The 21639-nt window shown below is 39.0% G+C and overlaps 1 protein-coding gene across 2 annotated transcripts; it reads right to left on the bottom strand.

Moving 5' to 3' along the window:
- Positions 1 to 4063: 4063 nt before the first annotated feature.
- gata5 (GATA binding protein 5) lies at positions 4064 to 19149 on the bottom strand. 2 transcript variants are annotated; one of them, XM_080898544.1, is made up of 7 exons: positions 18793 to 19149; positions 17652 to 18312; positions 14711 to 14880; positions 12375 to 12503; positions 12075 to 12159; positions 11681 to 11808; positions 4064 to 5694 (listed from the first exon to the last, which is right to left on the bottom strand). In XM_080898544.1, the coding sequence occupies exons 2-7, from the start codon at positions 18169 to 18171 to the stop codon at positions 5575 to 5577; spliced, it is 1152 nt and encodes a 383-aa protein (XP_080754670.1). In that variant the 5' UTR covers positions 18172 to 18312; positions 18793 to 19149; the 3' UTR covers positions 4064 to 5574. The 2 variants fall into 2 exon arrangements, with proteins under 2 accessions (XP_080754670.1, XP_080754671.1); XM_080898545.1 differs by lacking the exon at positions 18793 to 19149 and having other exon boundaries at positions 17652 to 18779.
- Positions 19150 to 21639: the final 2490 nt, after the last annotated feature.

The raw sequence follows: 21639 nt of genomic DNA, 5'->3' as shown, positions 1-21639 counted from the left end.
TGGGTATGAGGGGAGTCCAAGTATTGACTTTGAGATTATATCTATTTCACTCACACTGCAGTTCGGGAAAAATGAGGTCTTTCAATATAAACCCTCAAATATCCATCCTAAAGATGGAATACCAAGTGTACTGTGTTGTACTAGACAGCTTTTAAAAAAGGTTACGTCTTTAGCGTATAATTTCTGATATTATCCTAATATTAATTTAAGATGACCCTATAGTGCTCCAAAACTTATTTTACCATCTTGAACAGAACAGAAGGGTTGCGTATCTTATGGCTGAGTAAATATACTTGAATTTACAAAATGCTGATGACTGCATTCCAGTAGTGCTATAAGAAAGCCTTTGTTTTACTCCCTAGCAAAGTAGAGGCATTCATTACTTGCAATAAAGTGCAATGCCTGTTGTGCTTCAAAAGCACAATATTATTTAGAGAGTTGTAAATAGACAGCAGTGGTAGTACAGGGTAGAGCTGGGCGATATATCGAGTTTTAAAAAAATATCGATATATTTTTATACGAGATATAAGATGTGACCATATCCTTTATATCGATATAGTCTATGTTATGTTATAATTATACTTGCGGAGCCGCAAGTTTGCCTCTCTTTCGTCCACTTTCGTCTTTACGCAACGTTACTCGGCCTCGCCTCTCCTTCACTGAACACAACTCCCCCTCCTCCCCCATCGCTTCACCTGCAGGAAGCGACAAGATGGACACGGCAAATCTCCGTTAACGAGTTACTGCGCATCGCCCTGTGCGTGGGGCTGGACGGCGTCAACGTGTTAGCTAGCTAACCACGCTAACGAGCTAACCACGCTAACGCCATGCAGCCCAGAGGTGCTGCACGGACTAAAATCCTTTCATTTTCTCAAAAGTTGACAGCGCGCCTTATGTATGAATTCTGGTTGTGCTTGATGGCCGCGAACCGATTTTATGTGGTACACGGCGCTCAGCAATCTGTCAAAAAATGTTTTAGTACGACTTTGGTAAGCTACGGAGCTGCACCGCTTGATGGATTGTCGGAGCATTACGGCTGAGCCTCGCGGAGTGATAAGTACTGTGCTTCAACGTAATATTACCCTACTGTGTATAAGGACCATAAATGTCATCTGTTAAGAGACGTGGTTGCGAAGCGGATTACAAACTCCAGGCTGTCAAGTCAAGCAGTACAAGTTGGGAACAGAGCAGCTGTGAAATCTGTCTTTGTTATTGTGCTCAGCGTCTTTTAGTTTACATTTTGACTGCACATTTGTGAGCTTTTTTTTATGCACAAAAACAACATTGTTTTCTTTTATTTATGGAGCATTATTATTTAATAAATGCTCATAATTTATTTTTGAGTAAATTTTATGTACATCTGCTCTATGTTAATAAAAGTGCCTGTGTGACATCTGGGACACAGCTTTGACTAAGAACTCTCTTTTTGTTCTTACTTTATTGCTTTAAAAAAATATATCGAGATATATATCTTATATCGCCATCCAGCTAAAAAATATCGAGATATGAATTTTGGGTCATATCGCCCAGCCCTAGTACAGGGTATGAGTTTACAGTTTTACTGCCATGTCATGACAGTCCTGACTTTCCCAGGTTCCAGTTGAAAATTATAATGAATTCCAACTTCAAGAGGAACTCGGCATAATAATGGCAAGTAACCCTCTATCGTTCACACAATATCTGAAGCTTTAAATGTGAGGCTTGAGGTAATATTCCTGTGCTGGTACTTTCATCAAACAACAGACCATTGTGACTTTATACTCTAATGCATTAAATTATACACCAACTTTGACTGAGATGCAAAAAGACTCAGTTTAACAAATTAGTCATCTTGCACAACTCATATTTATTTGCTATCCAGTTCTGTTCATCTGCTGTTAGAAGAGCACCTAGATTTTTTAAAAAAAAATCTATAAAAATTCTTAAACCTATTAATATCCTCTTTTAGTACAGAAGCTCGACTGTGCTAAACTAACTCTAGAAATCAATTAGTTTACAGTTTCAGAATGTATTTGGACAACATGAAGTTAAAATGTTATTCAACACTCCTTTAAGGTGAAATTACACAACAAATAAATTACATTTTTATATATAAGAGAATAAAGTAACAACACTTCAAAACAAGCAAAATTGCCACTTTCTGTGGGTAGAATGCCCTCCTGTTCTCAAAATCTCCTGGAATTCATTTTAAGCACCCAATTTATTCTTCTTCCTCCCACACTTAGAATTCATGTGTCTGCATCTTCGCATCACACTGTAACAGGCCTCTCCCGGCAACAGATAAGACAGCAAAATCTTGGCCAACAGTCATAAAGCTGGGCATTGCTGGTGGTGCCTGGATGTCGCCACGACAGCAGTAAAGCAGCAGCCTTGTTGCTGACATGTCTGTAATTTCCGAGACTGTGCAGCTAATTCTGACCCAGCTATCATAAAGTGGAGTTGGAATGCAACCTTTGGTCGACAGTGCTGGCTTAAGCAACTAACAGGGGAACACACCCTGCTTATATACACAAAATTAAGTATTAATGCAAGCATATACATGAAAGTATACAGTAAAGCCTAATCACCAAGGCAAGCAGTATTATTAGAAATGCACAATGACAGTGGACCAGGGATCTGAATCAAGAGAAAGTTACCTGATAGTTTTAAAGTCCATGTATTTAGAAGTTAGCATGGGGCATGAAATGTCAAAAAAAATTGAATTGAAAAAGTTAAATAAAAAAATAAATAAAAAGTAATCATAAAACATATGATATGGTTAACAATTATCACCTTTGCCCTTTGGAAGAAAGACTGTTGTGATCCCAGTATGGGAAAAATTTAAAATAAACATTAACCTGACTTTCTGTTGCAAGTCCGTATGAATGAAGTTCACATGAGCTGGCAGAAATAAATAAAGTTATAGATTATTAAAACTAGAGCAATCCACATTTGTGTGTGCATTTATAAAGATCATAAGAAATAATCAAAGCAATATAGCTGTAAACCAACTCTCAGTTTTCTGACACCTTTTATAATGAGCAATTCACTGCACTGGTGATCCAGCTTATGTGTTGAATATGGTTCTCTGTTGGCACTGCATTGGCAGACAGTAGGGAGCTATGGACAGGCTCTTTTACCTGCAGAGAACATCTCTTGCCAGATGGAGGCAGTGTCTAAAGTATGTGGTACAATTAGTCTTTGGGATGCTGTTCCTCAGGTTGCCGTTGGCCCTTCAGGCAGGCCTGGAGAAGAGCTGAAGGGAAACAGTGTTTAAAACACAATGAAGTGTCCACTGAAGCCACTGTCTGTGCTTTTCATGCTGTATTTTTGTGTTTGTTTGTTTGTTTTTCTTTTTTTCTTTCTTCCATTGTTGGTTGGTTTCCGTCTCTGTTCCAGTCTACTTTCAGCCAATCAGCTTACACACAGTTTCACGATGTTGGGTTTTTAGAGGACTGCACAGGAGCATGTGTGTGTCTGCATAGGCCCACTGTAGACTAATACCTGCACAAATACACACAACTGCCTACAACAAGTATTGCAAGGCAGTAAAAAAATTGACATGTATACCTAAAGTGTGGAGTGCTCTTTGCTAAAAGTAAATCTTGCAATGTGGTATAAAATCCCTGGCCATAAAATACCTCTTGGCAGTTCAGTGGATGGTTAATGGGCAAAATGTTTCAAAATAACTTTTCTTTTGATGGTCATTGTAACAATAAAAGGAAAAAAATAAAGTCAAATCAGATTAAAACAGCTTAAACTTCCCAATTTCTGCTTCAGTTTTACTAACACTTACTTTACACACATTACTTTATTAATATGGACCACAGCCTGAAATACTGACCCAAAAATTGATGTTTATAAAAAAGTAAAAATATCTACAAGTATTGAGATTGACTGTTGAAATAGCTGGAAATAATAATGGTAAGAAATAAAAGTAATGGCTAACAGGCTGAACTGCGACTAAAAATAATACATCTGTAAGTAGTAACACTTTCATTAAGTAGGTAAAATAGAGTAGGTTCAATTATTTTAATTAAATGTTTTAGTTGGTGAACAGTTTCGCCAATATGATTGATAGTTAAAAGTGTTGAAAACATTTTCAGAATATTCACCTACATGAATAAAACTGGAGTGATGCTGAGCAGGCAGTTCGCTTGTACAATAAAGATTCATTCAAAAATCATTCCATTCATCAGATTTTCAAAATTTGAATCAGTTTTATTAAATTTAACAGATTCAAAGACCCAAAACAACTCCTAACAAAATAATAGTTCCTTACATATTAACAAAACACAGATAATAAATTTAGATAATAATGTTTACAACAATTTCACACTTTGTTTTGTCTTCGATTTTTGAAGAAAAAAAAATTGCACTTTCATTAAGATCAAATTTTAGAGCAGTAAAATGGTAAAAATTCTGATATGTCATCATGTCAGAATTAAAATGACTGCTCCTGGTTTTCAAATAACTCTTGCAGGATGCATTTTATCTCTTCTGTTTCTTGTAAAAATAAATCTACCATAATCTAAGCATCACCACTTAGAGACATAGAGCACAAAAGCCATTCTACATGGAGAACAGTGGGTCATAACTGGCTGGTTTTAGTGTCTACAATGACTTTTAACAGTCCTTATCTCAACACAAATAATGTGCCTATAAAAGTTAATTATCTACAAGGGAATGAGACATGTTCAACAGCCATAAAGGCATTTTCTGGATTTCTTTCTTGCAGTGACAACAACATGAAAACATGTTCTTGAAAACCTTATAGAAAACCATGACATTTTATCACATTAGTGACAGTAAGGAACATGAATGAAACTGTTATGAGTAGTCTTTGCAAGTTGCTATGACCCTTAGGTTTTAAACTTTAGTAGCATTAATAGCTATATGAATAACTGCATATAAAATGTGCCAGGTGTTTCTTACCTATAGAAGAGGTGGAACTTGGCACCCGAGAAACAAAGTCTGGAGCATTTTTTAAGCAATAAAAAATATGATCTTGACCAAAACTAACCAAGTTGTTTTGTGCATAACCATTAACAACAAACTTTGCTTTCCCCTCTGACAATTTCAGACTGAAGCAACGAATGACCCACACGAAGTTGGATGGAAGTCATAAAAAAGGGGGCTAAAGGAGTTAAAGCTCATAAAATCAAACTCAATCATCCTTGCATTGGTTTGCTGTGTAGATTATTACCAAAAACAGCAATATCTTTTAGCAATAGGTAGTAGTTGTTGTCCCTCTGAGGAAATGAAGTTGCTAGATATGAGCTTAGAAAAGCCAGGGCCAGTCCAGAGTCTTTGGAAAGCTCACATGCATCCTTCAAAAATGCAGTCCAGGAGAGCCGTTTATGCTTCCATTACATAGCCAGTGTGTTACAATATATAATATAGAAAATACATTAGATGTCCTTAGAATGAAATTGTACAGTCCCTCTTGATAACAGTGGGTCATAACTGTCTGGTTATGACCCACTATGTTGGCCCTCCACAGCTTCAGAGTTGTTAAGGAGAAGTTTCAGGATGGTGGGATAACCTTACTGATCAGTCAAGTCGGGTCAGTATTGCCCTTGTGGCAGAGCTTGTTCATGCTTGAGACAGCGCACACCAGGAATTCTGTGGAGCCAAGGAGGTCGGAGTAAATGGAAAATCCTCATATTTAATGTCCACGTGTCCTGAGGCTGTGCTGTCCAACTGAGAAGCAGTCTACAGGAATAAAAGACATTCAAAAAATTACTAAACCTTTTTTTTGTTTTTTACAAAATGAGCATCATATTTTGCTCAAAATTACCGGAAACTAGTCATTTCACACACAAACCTATCAACAAAGTGTTTGGTGAGGTCTAATAAGGGCAGTCAGTTTTCCCATAGATTTCTATACAACCAGATGTGTATTTGCAACCAGAGAAGTCGCTCTCTGCTGACCATTGGAATGGTCAGCAGAGAGCTTGAAGGCCTGTGGCTATGTACCACAGGCCTTCAAGCTGGCTCTAGTTAAACCTTTACTCAAAAAGCCATCTCTAGACCCAGCAGTCTTAGCTAATTATAGGCCAATCTCCAACCTTCCTTTCATATCAAAAATCCTTGAAAGAATAGTTGTCAAACAGCTAACAGATCATCTGCAGAGGAATGGCTTATTTGAAGAGTTTCAGTCAGGTTTCAGTTCATCACAGCACAGAAACAGCTTTAGTGAAGGTTACAAATGATCTTCTTATGGCCTCTGACAGTGGACTCATCTCTGTGCTTGTCCTGCTAGACCTTAGTGCAGCGTTCGATACTGTTGACCATAATATCCTATTAGAGTGATTAGAACATGCTTGTAGGTATTACAGGTACTGTGCTGCAGTGGTTTGTATCATATCTATCTAATAGACTCCACTTTGTGCATGTAAATGGAGAGTCCTCTTCACACATTGAGGTTAATTATGGAGTTCCACAGGGTTCAGTGCTAGGACCAATTCTGTTTACATTATACATGCTTCCCTTAGGCAGCATCATTAGAAGACATAGCATACATTTTCACTGCTATGCAGATGACACCCAGCTCTATCTGTCCATGAAGCCAGATAACACACACCAATTAGTTAAACTGCAGGAATGTCTTAAAGACATAAAGACCTGGATGGCCGCTAACTTTTTGCTTCTTAATTCAGATAAAACTGAGGTTATTGTACTCGGCCCTGAAAAGCTTAGAAATATGGTATCTAACCAGATTCTTACTCTGGATGGCATTACCTTGGCCTCCAGTAACGCTGTGAGGAACCTTGGAGTCATTTTTGACCAGGATATGTCCTTCAATGCACATATTAAACAAATATGTAAGACTACGTTCTTCCATTTGCGCAACATCTCTAAAATTAGAAATATCCTGTCTCAGAGTGACGCTGAAAAACTAGTTCATGCATTTATTACTTCCAGGCTGGACTACTGTAATTCATTATTATCAGGGTGTCCAAAAAACTCACTGAAAAGCCTTCAGCTAATCCAAAATGCTGCAGCAAGAGTCCTGACAGGGACTAGAAAGAGAGAGCATATTTCTCCTGTTTTGGCTTCCCTTCATTGGCTTCCTGTTAAATCCAGAATTGAATTCAAAATCCTGCTCCTCACATACAAGGTCTTAAATAATCAGGCCCCATCTTATCTTAATGACCTTGTAGTACCATATCACCCTATTAGAGCACTTCGCTCTCGCTCTGCAGGCCTACTTGTTTTTTCCTAGAGTACCGGTATTTAAAAGTAGAATGGGAGGGAGAGCCTTCAGTTTTCAGGCCCCTCTTCTGTGGAACCAGCTTCCAGTTTGGATTCGGGAGACAGACACTATCTCTACTTTTAAGATTAGGCTTAAAACTTTCCTTTTTGCTAAAGCATATAGTTAGGGCTGGACCAGGTGACCCTGAATCCTCCCTTAGTTATGCTGCAATAGACGTAGGCTGCCGGGGATTCCCATGATGCATTGAGTTTTTCCTTTCCAGTCACCTTTCTCACTCACTATGTATTAATAGACCTCTCTGCATTGAATCATACTTGTTATTAATCTCTGGTTCTCTTCCACAGCATGTCTTTCATCCTGTCTTCCTTCTCTCACCCCAACAGGTCACAGCAGATGACCGCCCCTCCCTGAGCCTGGTTCTGCCGGAGGTTTCTTCCTGTTAAAAGGGAGTTTTTCCTTCCCACTGTCGTCAAAGTGCTTGCTCATAGGGGGTCATATGATTGTTGGGTTTTTCTCTGTATCTATGAAGCGCCTTGAGGCGACTTTTGTTGTGATTTGGCGCTATATAAATAAAATTGAATTGAATTGAATTGTAGGTTGAAGGCATTGTGTTCACTTTTCATACCCAGAAATTTCACCTATCTTTATATGCTACTGCATGTCAAAAAATGTCAACATTGTCAAAGTTTCTGTATTTAGAACTTCATTAAAAAAGGCAAAGTTTCATATATTTATATATTTCAGCCTTTTGTTTTGAATTTTGATGATTAAAACTATTCAAAAATCAGAAACACAGTATCTCAAATTACCAGAATATTTCAGAAGATGAATCAAAAAAAGGATTTACACCAAAAATTACAGAAATATTCAACCTCTGTTGAAGGCTCCTTTCCTATGCTTTCTATCAGAGCAATGTGGAAAAGAGGCAATCAACTTGTGGAATTGCTTGGATATTAATTAAGCCCAGACTGCCTTGGGAGCAGCCATCTTTACTTTTGAATTTTACTTTTGGTATTCATCTTCCTCTTGACAATACCAGTGATTTGTGGTTAAGGTCAGGGGAGTTGGTTGGCCAATTGAGCATAGGCAAACAAACCATTGGGAAATAGTTTTGGCACTGTGGGCAGGTGCTGATTCCTTGTGGAAAAGAAAGTTGGGATAAAGCTTCTACAGTGTCTGCAGATGGGACATGTTCTAAAGCAAGTGTCTAAAATATTGTGGCTGTGTCCAATTTCAACTAACAACCACCAACATCAACCAACAAATCAAGAAAGACTGAAAACGTCACACTGCACTTTAAACACCATCAGTTCTTCGGCATGTCACTCTTTTTATGAGTTGTAAGCGATATTCATCAAAACAAAAAGGATTCATTTATTATACTTCATATAAAATGAATGTGGAATATATAATAAACCTTACATGTTTAAATTACTACTAAACAAACCACCATAATCAACACAACATTATTTTATTAAAGAAAAATACTAGTAAATTCTATGGATGTAACTGGCTAGCTGACTGATTGGACTGGGTAGTGCTAGTATCCCCAGAAGTAACGACGTTAGTCAATTGCAGACATGCTCTTTCCACCCCTTTAAATTTATTGATTGAAATCTAATGTTTCTTTAAGCCAGTGGTTCCCAAACTTTTTTCGTTAGGCCCCCCTTTGTTTTACAAGAAAAATCTTCGTGACCCCACAACACCTAATCCCACCCACCTGCCCCCCCAGCACAAACACATCCTCCAGCCACACACACCCATATTTTGTTTTCAAACTCCATTGCGGGTTATTTCACACCACAAACATTTAGTAAACAATTACATGAATAAAAGTAAACTGCAATAAATTACAGGTAGCAATGAAATAAATTAGCCTACTAACTCTTTTACACTATGCCCACACCTACACGGGTATTTTTGAAAATGCTGTTTTTCTATGCGTTTGGGCCTTTCGTCCACACATAAACGGCTTTTGAAATCACCGAAAAATGCAAATTTTTTTTAACTCCGTATTTGCGTTTACGTGTGGACGAGGAATACAGAGTTCGTCACGCAAGGTATGTGCCTTTTTTCACGTTACGCTGTGCGTCACGTTATTGTTTACATGAGATGAATTTCTACAATGGCAGATAGAGACAAAATACTGTTAATCTACCTGCAGTTTTTACACGCTTACATATACACACGCAGTTACTGTCCCTCCATTTAGAAAGGCAGGGGCGTCATGGTGTGATTATTTTACATGTAGTTGTTTTTTTCCTGTGTAATAATGTTCAACATTGCTATCAATACATTTTTCAAAAAAATGCCTCTCTGTGCAAAATGGGTTTAAAAACATAAACAGCTGTGGGATACTGTTTGTCCTGATTTAGACAGGGGGAACAAACTGTGGCAGGATCAGCCTGATGTTATTTGTATCCCACTGTAACGTTACTGTATAAAGAGCAAACATCTCCAAAATGTCAGGAGTAGTTAGTCATTACAAGAAGTGTTTGTGAACTAAAAATCAAGAATCTGGGATACTGTCTGTCCGTGGTTTGGAGAGCCCAGCGCGTGCTCCCCGCGCAGGCGGAAGTAATTCTGTCGCAGGGACCAACCTTGGCACTTGTGCAGGTGAAGCCAATGGGAAGATATGCTTTACCATATTTTCTAGTCTTTGGCTTGGAAGGAAGTTGGTTTGGAAACATTTTAGGCGATGCTTCATCTCCTGCTTTGCGTTTGTGTGGAAGCCCGTCAAAAACCTGTCCATTATGGTAGCAGTGTCCAAGCGTTCTTTTTTTTCCTTTTCATATGCGCCCCTCCTGCAATGGCGGGCCCCACACTTTGGGAACCTCTGCTTTAAGCAATCTAGGCAGAACATTTCCTTAAAGTAACTGAATGAATGGAGTCATGTCGATGAATGCATGTGATTATAGCACATTAGGCTCTATATCATCACCTTCATTGACAAGTTAATTCGGATCCAGTGGATTAAACTCCAAAAAGAAACCCGTGAAGGTTTGGGAGTAGAAGAGCAAGCAAAATCCTTCAGACTTAAAACATTTATATGCTCACGACCTGGAATTTTTAGTCACCTCTTCTTTCACATCTCTTTTTGTGAGTATGACAGAGCTTAACGTCTTAAACATGGTTACTTCCTACAATCACTTTTGCACCATTGCTCTTATTGATGTGGTTTTAGCATGTTAGAATCAAGCTGAAAAGAGCATTTTCATAAAGGTCAGACATTTCTGAAGGACCTTTAACAGCTTGAGAAATTCCAAATATTGACAAGCCATTGGCAGAGGGATATGGGAGAGACATCTAGACAGATATTTTTCACAGATGCTTCAGCAAATTTCATGTGCCACTTACTAGCCGACAAGGAGTACAGAGGTCTAACCCAAGACTTTGTGGACTGGTGCCAGCTGAACTACCTCCAGATCAACGCCAGTAAAACCAAGGAACTGGTGGTAGACTTCCGCAGGCACAAGCATTCTCTACTGCAACCACTGAACATCCAAGGTATGGACATTGAGGCTGTGGACATCTACAGGTACCTTGGTGTTCATCTGAACAATAGACTGGACTGGACTCATAACTCAGACGCCCTCTACAGGAAAGGGCAGAGCAGGCTGTACCTGCTGCGGAGACTCAGGTCGTTTGGAGTGGAGGGCCCACTCCTGAAGACCTTCTATGACTCTGTTGTGGCTTCTGCTATCTTTTATGGCGTGGTCTGCTGGGGCGGCAGCATCTCTGCTGGGGACAGGAAGAGACTGAACAGGGTGATCCGAAGGGCCAGCTCTGTTCTAGGATGCCCTCTGGACCCAGTGGAGGTGGTGAGTGACAGGAGAACGGCGGCTAAGCTGTCATCCCTGATGGACAACATCTCCCACCCCATGCAGCAGACTGTGACAGCACTGAGCAGCTCCTTCAGTGGGAGACTGCGGCACCCACGGTGTGGGACGGAGAGATTTCGCAGGTCTTTCCTCCCCACTGCTGTCAGACTCCATAATAAAGACTAACTGATCAAGCACACACATCCATACATATGCAATAATACTAAATGCAATAATCCTTTCTGTCATCGTTGTATTTTTACTCAGTTGTATATAGTATTTGTATTTGTATTCTATTTTTATCTTATTGTATATTTATTTTATTTTATTCTACTGTATATAGTATTTTATTTTATTCTATTCTGTACAGTTGTGTACTGTATTTATTCTTATTGTATTCTAATTTTTGCCTCATAACTTTTGCACTGTCCACTCCTGCTGTGACAAAACAAATTTCCCACGTGTGGGACTAATAAAGGTTATCTTATCTTATCTTATCTTATCTTATGTGCAAGGAGAGTTTAAAAAGAAAAAATAGATGCATTAAAAAAACACAAAAGAATAGCCAAAACTAAAATCTGTTGAGCAGTTGTTTAAATAATTGCTGCTCAATTTAGTTTCTACACAGTCAAACATAGAATTTGCATGGAAAACCTTTTACCTGAGTGGCAGATGTGACAGTCTGTCCAGCATAGGGTGACGGGGCCATGTTGGGTTCACTCTTAATAGTGGAAGCGTGCTCTGAGACTGACAGGGAGGTTGGGGAGCCGGTGTCAGAGGTGATAGATCCTGAAGAATCAGCAGGATGATAATATGAGCTATTATTATGTTAATACACTGAGATACTTTTCAGAATGGTTTGCAGATTCTGAAAAAGTTTTAACCCAGAAAGGGTTAGAGAAGGCAGATTCTCAAACAATTCTGGCATAATCTTTTTGTTTTTCTTGCTTATTTCATTTCTTGTTAGTAGCTACTCACATGACTGACACTGCTTTCATTAACCAGCTTTTTCTTCTACACAACATCCTACATATTTTAGTGTCTGTTTGACCTACCTGTGGATGTTTTATTCTTGGGCATCTTGGGTTTCCGCTTCCTTGTCTGAATGCTCTCTTTCTTCATTGCGAGAGGTCTGGGCACCTGGAAGGAATACAGCAACACAAATAAGTTCAGTCTACCTCCCAGGCCCTAATACAACAGAGGCTACAGTGTCATGACAACCCACACAACCTCTCCTCCCACACTCTGATAACAGTGACCACAGTGCCCTTGGAGAGGTTTTACGCTGTGCAAATAATGAGCTGCTCCCTGCTGGAGCAAGAAGCTTGCTGAAAGAGCCTTTTAGCATGGCCTACCCCATGTAGCTTCATGTAGAGGCCACAGGCATTACAGACAGGTTCTCCCTCAGCGTTGCGTCTCCACAGTGTGGTGGTGCTGGTATGGCAGTTAGTGCAGCACAAGCCGGCCCGGCGTGATGTGGTCTGCTGCAGGAGGACATATTTGAATGGTAAATTATCAACTGTCTGAAATCACAGATCACATCTTGAAGTAAGGTTTGAGAAATTGGCGTTAAGCTGTTCCCTCAACTTTTCCAATGAATTGCAGGATGCTGGTATGTTTGGTATAACAATGATGAATGCCCCCAGGCCCATGCAAAAGAGAAAATAATAACTCATTAGCTGGGCAACATGTAAAGGCAACATAAATAATTCTTTCATGTGTGAATATCTGTTTGGTTTGGGGCGAAACAAAAGCAGCAGCAGAAAATCCCGTTGCTAAGCAGAAACTTGTCTAAAAACAGCTCGAATCAAGGGCAAGGTCAGCACAGGACAAATAAAAAACAGTAAAAAAAAAGCCTTGTTGTGGAAATAGTTTGTTGAGTAGCTGACAGTCACAGTTGCTTTGGAGCTGGAAGTTCCTGGGAAATACAGAGCCTTTGAAGCCTCCATGCACTAACATTGCCGTTCACATTTTCTGAATTATTACTAATTAATATCTCCTTTAACCTCCCAGGACTTAGCGTCCACATATGTGGACATCACATTTTGGGTTATTTAGACCAAAATACTCAGTTTTGGTCTACATGGGCCTGATATCCACTTACGAGAACATTATACTGCTACTGTTCTGTCAAAATTGTAAACAAATATGTGGCTCTCATTTTTCTTAAAAACAAAAATAAGGTTAAAAAAATCTGGTAATTCTTTGTTTTTACTTTCATCAGGCCCCAATGTGACCAAATATCAAAGAGAAATTAAAAATGCATGCCGTGGAAGAGTTCGGGTCTCAGGAGGTTAAAACAAGAAACAAGATGTATTAGATCTACCAAAGAATCTGGGCATAAAGACCTAAGTCACATGAGAAAAGTAAAGTGTTCAATAAGTGTCTTATTGGAGATTTAATACTTTGACAGTGATGCATTTTTGCTTATCTTGCTGATTACCAGTAATTCATTTCAACATTTAACTTTATACACTAATAACAATATAACTTGGCCATTTAAGGAAAGCATGGGTGTTATCTGAATCCCTGCTTAGCTGCTTCAGTCGTCCCCTGTTTTCTCCTCATTGTTATCAAGTCTTTGCTTATTTTGGATTTCTTTTCATAATTGTGCATTAAGATACTTTCATTTTTATTAATGAAGTGTCACTGGAATAACTGTTTTTTAAAAAATATAATATCAGATTACAAAAACAAACTGAACAATTTTAAAGCAAAAATTTTCTTTTTCTTTATCCCAGCTTCCCCCAGAGTGATGATTTGCTGTATCAGTATAAATAGAACATGGTTGGTTTTAAACTGTAGACTGAAGAAAAACAGTCTTAACATAACTGCAGGTTCAGTTTGTAACCAGCTTGTCAAAAGCTATAAAAGCAATAATGTGCAATGTAATTTCCATTTGATGAGTAAGCCATGAGAGAAAGTTTCACAACAGAGTGTTTATTCTCATTATATTACAGTCAAATATGGTTGCAGGCACTTAAATGATAATTGTTGCATGCAGTTACCCCAGTTTGATGGAGGAGATGTTATGCCTGTTCGAAGATTTTAAGGACAAAATAATTTCAAAAAGATGTCTAGAAATGAGCCTCTGGAGAAAAAAAATGGAACACAACAGCTTACAGTACTAGAAAAATGTATAGTTGTTTAACTTTGTGGTAAAAATATAAGTGTGTCAGAGATGAAATATGAATTTGCATCTTTATGCTTTTTGATTATCTGCTGGTAAATTAAGGTAGTTGAAAAAGTCTATATATTTTTTTTTATTTCTTGTTAGAATGAATAATAGTCTTTTATTTTCAAGACCGTTGCTTTGATTCTTTTGCTGACTCTGCTCTCCTTTTGCAACATTAAAGTGCAACACACAATCCATGTGTGTGTACAATCCATTGAAAAAAAAAATCGGAAAGGCCCCCTCATAGTAATAGTTTATGTATTTTTTAAATTATTGAATATTTGAATATTAATGAGGATTACATTTACTGATGATTTCCAAATGATTTTATAGTTTAAATTACACCAGACGATAAATTCAGCTAAAAGGAATCGATAAATAAACTATTTGGAGTCTGTTGAATGGCAGAGTGGTTTGAAAAATGCAAATCATGAGGTAGGCTGACTCGGTATCGCCCAAGTGTAATATAGGCTACATAGTTATACTATGTTTTTTCGATCTATCGGCGAGTCTTACCAGCCGTTTCTGCGGCTTGATGAGGGGCCTGTTGATGCCGTTCATCTTGTGATAGAGGCCGCAGGCGTTACACAAGTAGTGCCCGGTCCCGTCTCTGCGCCACAGCGGGGTCGACACGGAGCCACAGTTGACGCACTCCCTGCCCTCCGTGGGCATGTCGTCTATCAGGTCTGAACACAGACAGGGAAAACGCACATTAGACTGAATGCATGTACACATATACCATAACTCTGCACATTACATGATTATTTCATGGCTGTTGGCCAGTTTATTTCATTTGAGTTTAGGAGATTATTTAGGCCTAAACGTTTACATGGTACTCGTGTTCACTTCCAGTTTGTCCAACGTGACCAATCTCTGACAATCTCTAACACTTCTTATCTCCGTGGTTTCACGACGTTTTGGTCTCTCTGGTACCCTTAGATGAATACATTCAAAAGACTACATGCCTTATTACAACACCTTCTTCTGAACTTTTACAGCGTACGCGGGCGTGCGTGGCGCTGTCGTGGCTACGGTCCAGTGCCTGATGAATAGCCAGGGAGGAATGTAACCCGCCACCACGCAACCCCCACCCCCCATCCCAGTCCGTATGATGAAGGGCGCTCAAACGCATGCGAATGAATCAAATAGAGGAATCTGTTTGGGGGGTAGCATTTTCAGCGGCCACCCCCCACCCCGCCACCCCCTCCGCCATCACCTCAACCTCCACATTCATCACTCTCTGACACACTACGGACTCCTGGCATTAATTGCTCAAATACCTAATCCCTCCATCGATAAACCAGAGAAAGAGAGACAGAAAGAGCGAGCCAGACCTGAAGTAGACCACGTCCGTCGGGACAAAGCTGTCCCGGACTCACCCTTTGAACTTGTGATTGTATTTCTCATCGTTTCGGAAGAAAAGAATTCATCACAAAATAAAGGGCGAGTAAAACTGAAAAGGGTCATTGCGTTTTAATTACCAAACACTTTACATGAATAATATTAACCGAAAGATTTTCTGAAATACTAGTTATTCATATTTAAGATGACTGAGAATAATTAATGGGTTTATGTTTCCGTAAACGGTCCAAATTAATCTTCACAGTCAGCCTAAAGATAATCATCATCTCCAATGCTTAGGGTTGGAAATAATGACATGAAAATTTGGATTTGAGATCAAAACACAAAACACTAGATTGCTTTAGAACATGAAAACCCTTAAACTAAACACATATGTTACATAAAAAATACATGCGCTTAGAAAGTGAGTTAGCAGCGTTTATAGTGATCTATGAGTAGTAAAATGATAAAACTAGCCATGATGAGATAAATGAACTCTGTAAAAAAAGTTAACGTCCCATAAGTTGAATAGCCTCATGGTTAGACTTATCCCCTTGGCTGAAAACGTTTCTTTTTTGTTCAAATTAAAATAATTTATGCGTTCAAGTCCCCAAATGTTGATTCGGTTAATGCACTTATAATAAGTAATCGGCTGTGCGCTTCATTGCTATGGCATTAAACTTTAGCTCTACCCAGTGATTATTTAATCGTTTTTGAAATATTTGAATGCAGAATCACAAAACATCAAAGCTTGTTTCGTCCCCGTCAATCAAATTAAAAGAAAGCAGGAAAGAAGCAAAACTGCACCAATAAATGTTTTTTTATTTCTTTATAGGGGCGATGGAAACTTTATTGTTAACACATTTTAACTATCAAGACTGTTCTGACCATAAACTCTGCCCAAGTATTTAAGGCCATAAAGACCGACTAGTTTTGTTTTCCTTTGTGCACAAATTTAAATGCCTGATATGTAAAATATCCATGTCAATCTTGGGACCTAAAAAAGGGCCCACTAACAAATGTGGGCCAGAGATCCCCCATTCGTTTATAAAGATATTAATACTTTACCACTAAGAATACTGCAAGAGATCCTTGTATGAACATTTATGTTCAATTATCATGTTTACCTAATGAAAAGATAAACCCATTTGAACTCACTGTTGATCCTTTCTATAATAATGGACTCTTTAATTAAACCAACAATACACTAAAGAGTTAAATTGGGTTTCATTTATCTGTTAACATTTTTAAGTGGTGTCAGACCATCAAACTCTTCTAAATCATGAACTTCAAACACTCCTGTCTCCCCGATCCAACACGTGGCCTCCAAATAAATGCTGACGGCTACACTTAGAGACGTTTCGACTGTCTGATCAAGGTGATAACCGCTCTTATTGTCACGGCAGTGGCCCTTTTCACTGGGCTTTTCTCTCCCCGTGTGAAGGTCGTGATTAAACCAGGGAATTAAATTAACATTTTAATTGATCCCTCTTTAGCGTCACTCTCTTCTTGATGAATGTGTATTGTTTAAATCTAATGTGGGATTGTTAGGGGACTTTGATTCAATCACCGACTGCATGACACAAGCATTATGTTTACAGGCCTCTCTGTCAGCCGCTGTAATAAATAACTGCCTGGCCTTTACAACCGGTAAATGAGGTTTAAAAAGAACCTCTGCCATGTTAAAAACAATAACAATGATTGTGGAGCAACAACAACACCGTTTTCACGAACAAAATGTTCAGAATATTCAATTCGTCTTATTGATGCTGACATTTGGACATTAAGCAACCAATAATTAGAAGACATAAAGCAAGCATAGACTGACGTGATTGTTATTATGTTCTTAATATTTGGAAGGAAAATGCAACAATTTAGCTTACGAGTGTTTTCAAGCGGTAATATGATCTTGTGGCTACAAAAAAACAGAAAACATCAACCCCCCCGTTGAAAACATATTAAAAATGATCAAATTATGAAAAATTATTTTATGAATAAAAATATATTTACTGTCAGTCTTTCATACTTCGTTAAAAAAAATAATTTTAAAAATTCCAGTAAATCAGAGGGAACCGGGATTTCGCAATAGTTTTAGAAACTTGATTTATGTGCTTACCCAGACTGGATCTTCTCCCCGACAGACCACCTTGTCGGCCCTGCAGGCTTATCACCCCGCTTTCGAAATGTCCCGGCGTCCAGGAGGATGTCGCCATCTCGGGGCTCATGTAGGCGTACGGGTTGGAGTAGGAACCTCCGACTGAGCGCACCAGAGCGCCTCCGTACTGGTCAGAGCGAGCTCCGTTTCCGAGAACCAGCGGGCTCTGGTAGGTTGCATCTCGCCCGGTGTTGGTGCTCACGGGCGGGCTGTGCGAGTAGGAGAATCCATGTGAGGGATGGGGGCTGCTGGGCGTGAAGGAAGAGCCGTCTGTGCCGGCCTGGGGCCAGCCGTGATGACCACTGAGGCCGTGAGACTGATGGGGCGAGTCGCAGGTTTGCAGGTAGGGCAGGGTGGGCAGCATGGCAGGAACTCTGGTGGAAGGGACGTAGACGGGAGAGCTGGCCGAGGGATGGATGTAATTCCCGGTGTCATGCGTGTAATGGGACTGATTGGAAGAAAAGGCCAGGCTTTGATACATTTTTCTCTCTTTAAAATCTACTTCCTGGCGGAAAACTGGAAAAACACGGGGAGGGCTTCCTCAGCCAGTCGCAGGACTGCTGAGATGTCCACAAATCTCATCCACACTCTCCTGAGGAACTTTTGTGCCTTGATGTGAATCCTGCATTGTTATAAATGTACAGAGAAAGAAGATAGCTGAAAAAAACACTGGAAAGGTTTCATGGGCAACTGATCCACCCACCCAGCCTTAAGCTTTATTGCGCAAAAATAAAACCTATTTTTCCCCAATCAATGAGCCATGCCAAAAGGAAAGTTCGACAATCCGCGTCAGACATATTTCACCTATATCACCTTGAGACATGGAATGGATTAGAATGACATTAATGATCAAGGATATCTGCACACTCGGAGGCGACTATCAGCAACCCCACACATCCTGTGCCTCCGCAGTTGGCTCATTAAATCAGAAACGGAAACTCAATCAAACACCACAAAAGATAGCGAGCTCCCCTTCCATATCTGTGATGCATATACTTTCTATCAATAGTAAATCAAAACACATAAAACGTTGATAATAGTTCTGCGCCGTGTACAAGAGGAACGCAGTTTCTTTCCAAGGGCTCTCAGTGCATTATCTCACCAGATAAGGACGGTCGGGTGATAAAGCAGTCTGGTCTTTTACCAGTCAAAATTTTCAGCAGACAAGCGCAGTAGGCAAACTTTCTCCCTCCGTACCCACGCAGACAGACGATGGAGCTCAGCCGAGCCTCTCCAAATAGCTCGGTTTTAGTGCGTTAAAGTTGCTCACAAGTGGTGGAAGATAAATGTAAGCAAAAGTAAAATGATTTTTTTCCAGGGGGAGGGGGAGTCCGGGATCACTGGAGCGCTCTTCTTCCTCTGCGTATATCTGGAGATAGGTACTGTCGCTGATAATTGCTGTTATGAGTGTGCGTCTATTCGCTCTCCTACTGGAAAATTTGTACGGGAGTAAAACACGTGACACAGATCGGCGATCTGATGTAGACCTGGGTGGGAACGGCGGAGGGGAGGGAAGGAAGGCGCTAAGGAGGGAGGACCCCTGGGTAGGACAGGGCAGGAGAGCTCAAACCTGAGAATTGAGGACTTCTAAAGTGTAAACTAATAAAACCCTGTTCTGTTTGATAGGACGAAGGATATGGAGGCTCCATTGGCGCTTTATACACAGCAGTATTCACGATCATTGCCTTTACGCTTCATTCTACAGGGGAATTTAATGCACGACTTTTTTTTTAAATTCACCTGGAAAATCATGTTTTAAGGTTTTCCACATTTGAAACAAATAAAAAAAATACCCGTCTTACTGCTCCCAAGGTTTCCATTTTCATAACAATTAAATCAGCTCCTCAAGGTATAAAAGTGCAGAATGAAACTGAAAGATACTTTTTTAGATTAAAACTATTACGTTTACCTGTCCATTGGAAAAAGAGAAAGAAATAGAACTAGAACAATAACCTACTGTATATAAAACAATCACTTTAGGCGTAGCTGGTAGCTCACAGAAACCAATGGGAATTATTGGTGATTTAAGCGTCAATTAACCTTTGACTAAAAAAAAAATAGCAGGTTAAAAATACAAAATATACAGAGAAATATACGGAAGTTAATTCCGTTATTTGTATAATTTACATGTCACTGCAATAATAATAATAATAATAATAATAATAATAATAATAATAATAATAATAATAATAGTAATAATAATAATAATAATAATAATAATAATAAAAACATCCATGAACGTTTCATTTTTAGAACAGGTAGGCGGGGTAAACTGGTAAATAATATATATCAAATTAAAACAAAACAATGCAAAATCAACAACAGGTTGGGAATAACACGGGGCTAATTCAGTTAAACTCATAATGAAAATGTAACATACAGCAAATAAAGAGAAAAATATATTGTATTTGACAGCTTGTAATTAACAACTATGTTTTCAATTTAGAAACCAAAGTTTGTTACATCAAAATCAAAAGTAAATATTTTCAAAGGGCGTCTTTTCTCCGTCTCCTGTATGGATATGCTTTAATTTGATCAGCATCTTTTCGGCCGTCTAAAAACATTAAGGGCTGAGACCGTAACAGACTTCTGTCTGGTGTCTATTAATTAATCCTTCCTCTGGTCTTCTACATCCGTCGATCTGCGCAGAGCAGCAGTGGAGTGGAGTGGTCTCCTTCCTTTCGTCTTCTAATGACAGAGCATTTGGTGTCGACATCTCATCCTCAAACTCAATGTCTGTCGCCTGCTGAGAGCATATTTTCTCATTTTAAATATTCAACGAAATAAAGGATAATGGGACCATTTTAGAAGCGCAGGACAAAGAAAGATCATTCATTCAGTGTTTTATATTGAATGAATAATGCAGGACTAAGATAATGTTTTCACTTTATCGGTAGTTTCAAAAGCTAATTTCCTTTATGAAGAAAACAGAAGAAAAAGAAAAGAATGGGTTCCTTGAGCAGCAGCCAAACAGCGCTCGCTTTAAATAGAGTGAGTTCTGCACAAGTCTAAGCTCGGCCTCAGATCACATTTATAAGCTGGTCACGTCTTATCAAATATAACCCATCACCATTACATCATTATTCGGTTCATGTTTGCTGTTTAAGAAGAGGGTGATATAGACACTGTGATCAACACTGTGGGAGAGTCCTCTTCAGCTGTGGTAGGATAGAGTTGATGCTGCTTTTTTTTCGCTAAACGACTTCTTATATCACAGCATACATTCACTTTAATGATTGTAAAATAACATAAACAACCCAAGTGAAGTGAAGTGAAATTTATTAAGTACCGTGAGATTATCAAATAAATGCGCTAAAAGCTAAGGAACTCACACTTTCAGTCAAACAGCATTCAGGTAATTGCAGGTAATACCTCAATCCAGCAAAATATGTCTGATCAAGACAGGGCCCTCCTCTCTCCTGCTTCTTCTTAGAACAGCTCCTCCTCCAAATGTATTCTCCACCACTTTTAGGTAAATTTGTTGTATATGTAATTTTCATTTACCTCATCTAAGATATTATTTCATTAGTGATAAAAGTTATCTGTTATCATCTTTATCCAATTTAGTAATTATTTCACAACTTTCAAAAACGTCTTGGCAAATAAATTGCATTCATGTAAAGAGTCAGCAATATAATGATGAGTCTTCTTTCTCATAACAGCACCCCTCTAGCATGCAGGTTATCAGCATCTGGTCCCTCTCCTTTTCCTTATCGGTGTTCAAAACATTCTGTGGGCCTTGGCTTATCTGGCTGCTTCTTGATCATACAGATGTTTCCTCAAAGACTAACATCTTCCAGTCATCTAGGGACAATTATGTGAAATTCTCTTCATTTTCCAGCATGATGGTGACTGCATCACAAGGCAAAAGTGAAAAGTGGCTTAAAGATCGTCAGTTTAACATTTTAGGCTGCTTATTCTGATCGAGAATCTATGGTCATGACATTTC

The sequence above is a fragment of the Rhamphochromis sp. 'chilingali' genome (assembly GCF_963969265.1).
Source record: "Rhamphochromis sp. 'chilingali' genome assembly, chromosome: 12".
In the NCBI taxonomy this organism is placed as follows: domain Eukaryota; kingdom Metazoa; phylum Chordata; class Actinopteri; order Cichliformes; family Cichlidae; genus Rhamphochromis; species Rhamphochromis sp. 'chilingali'.
Note: the sequence above shows the minus strand (reverse complement) of the source record. Positions and strands in the feature narration are given on the sequence as shown.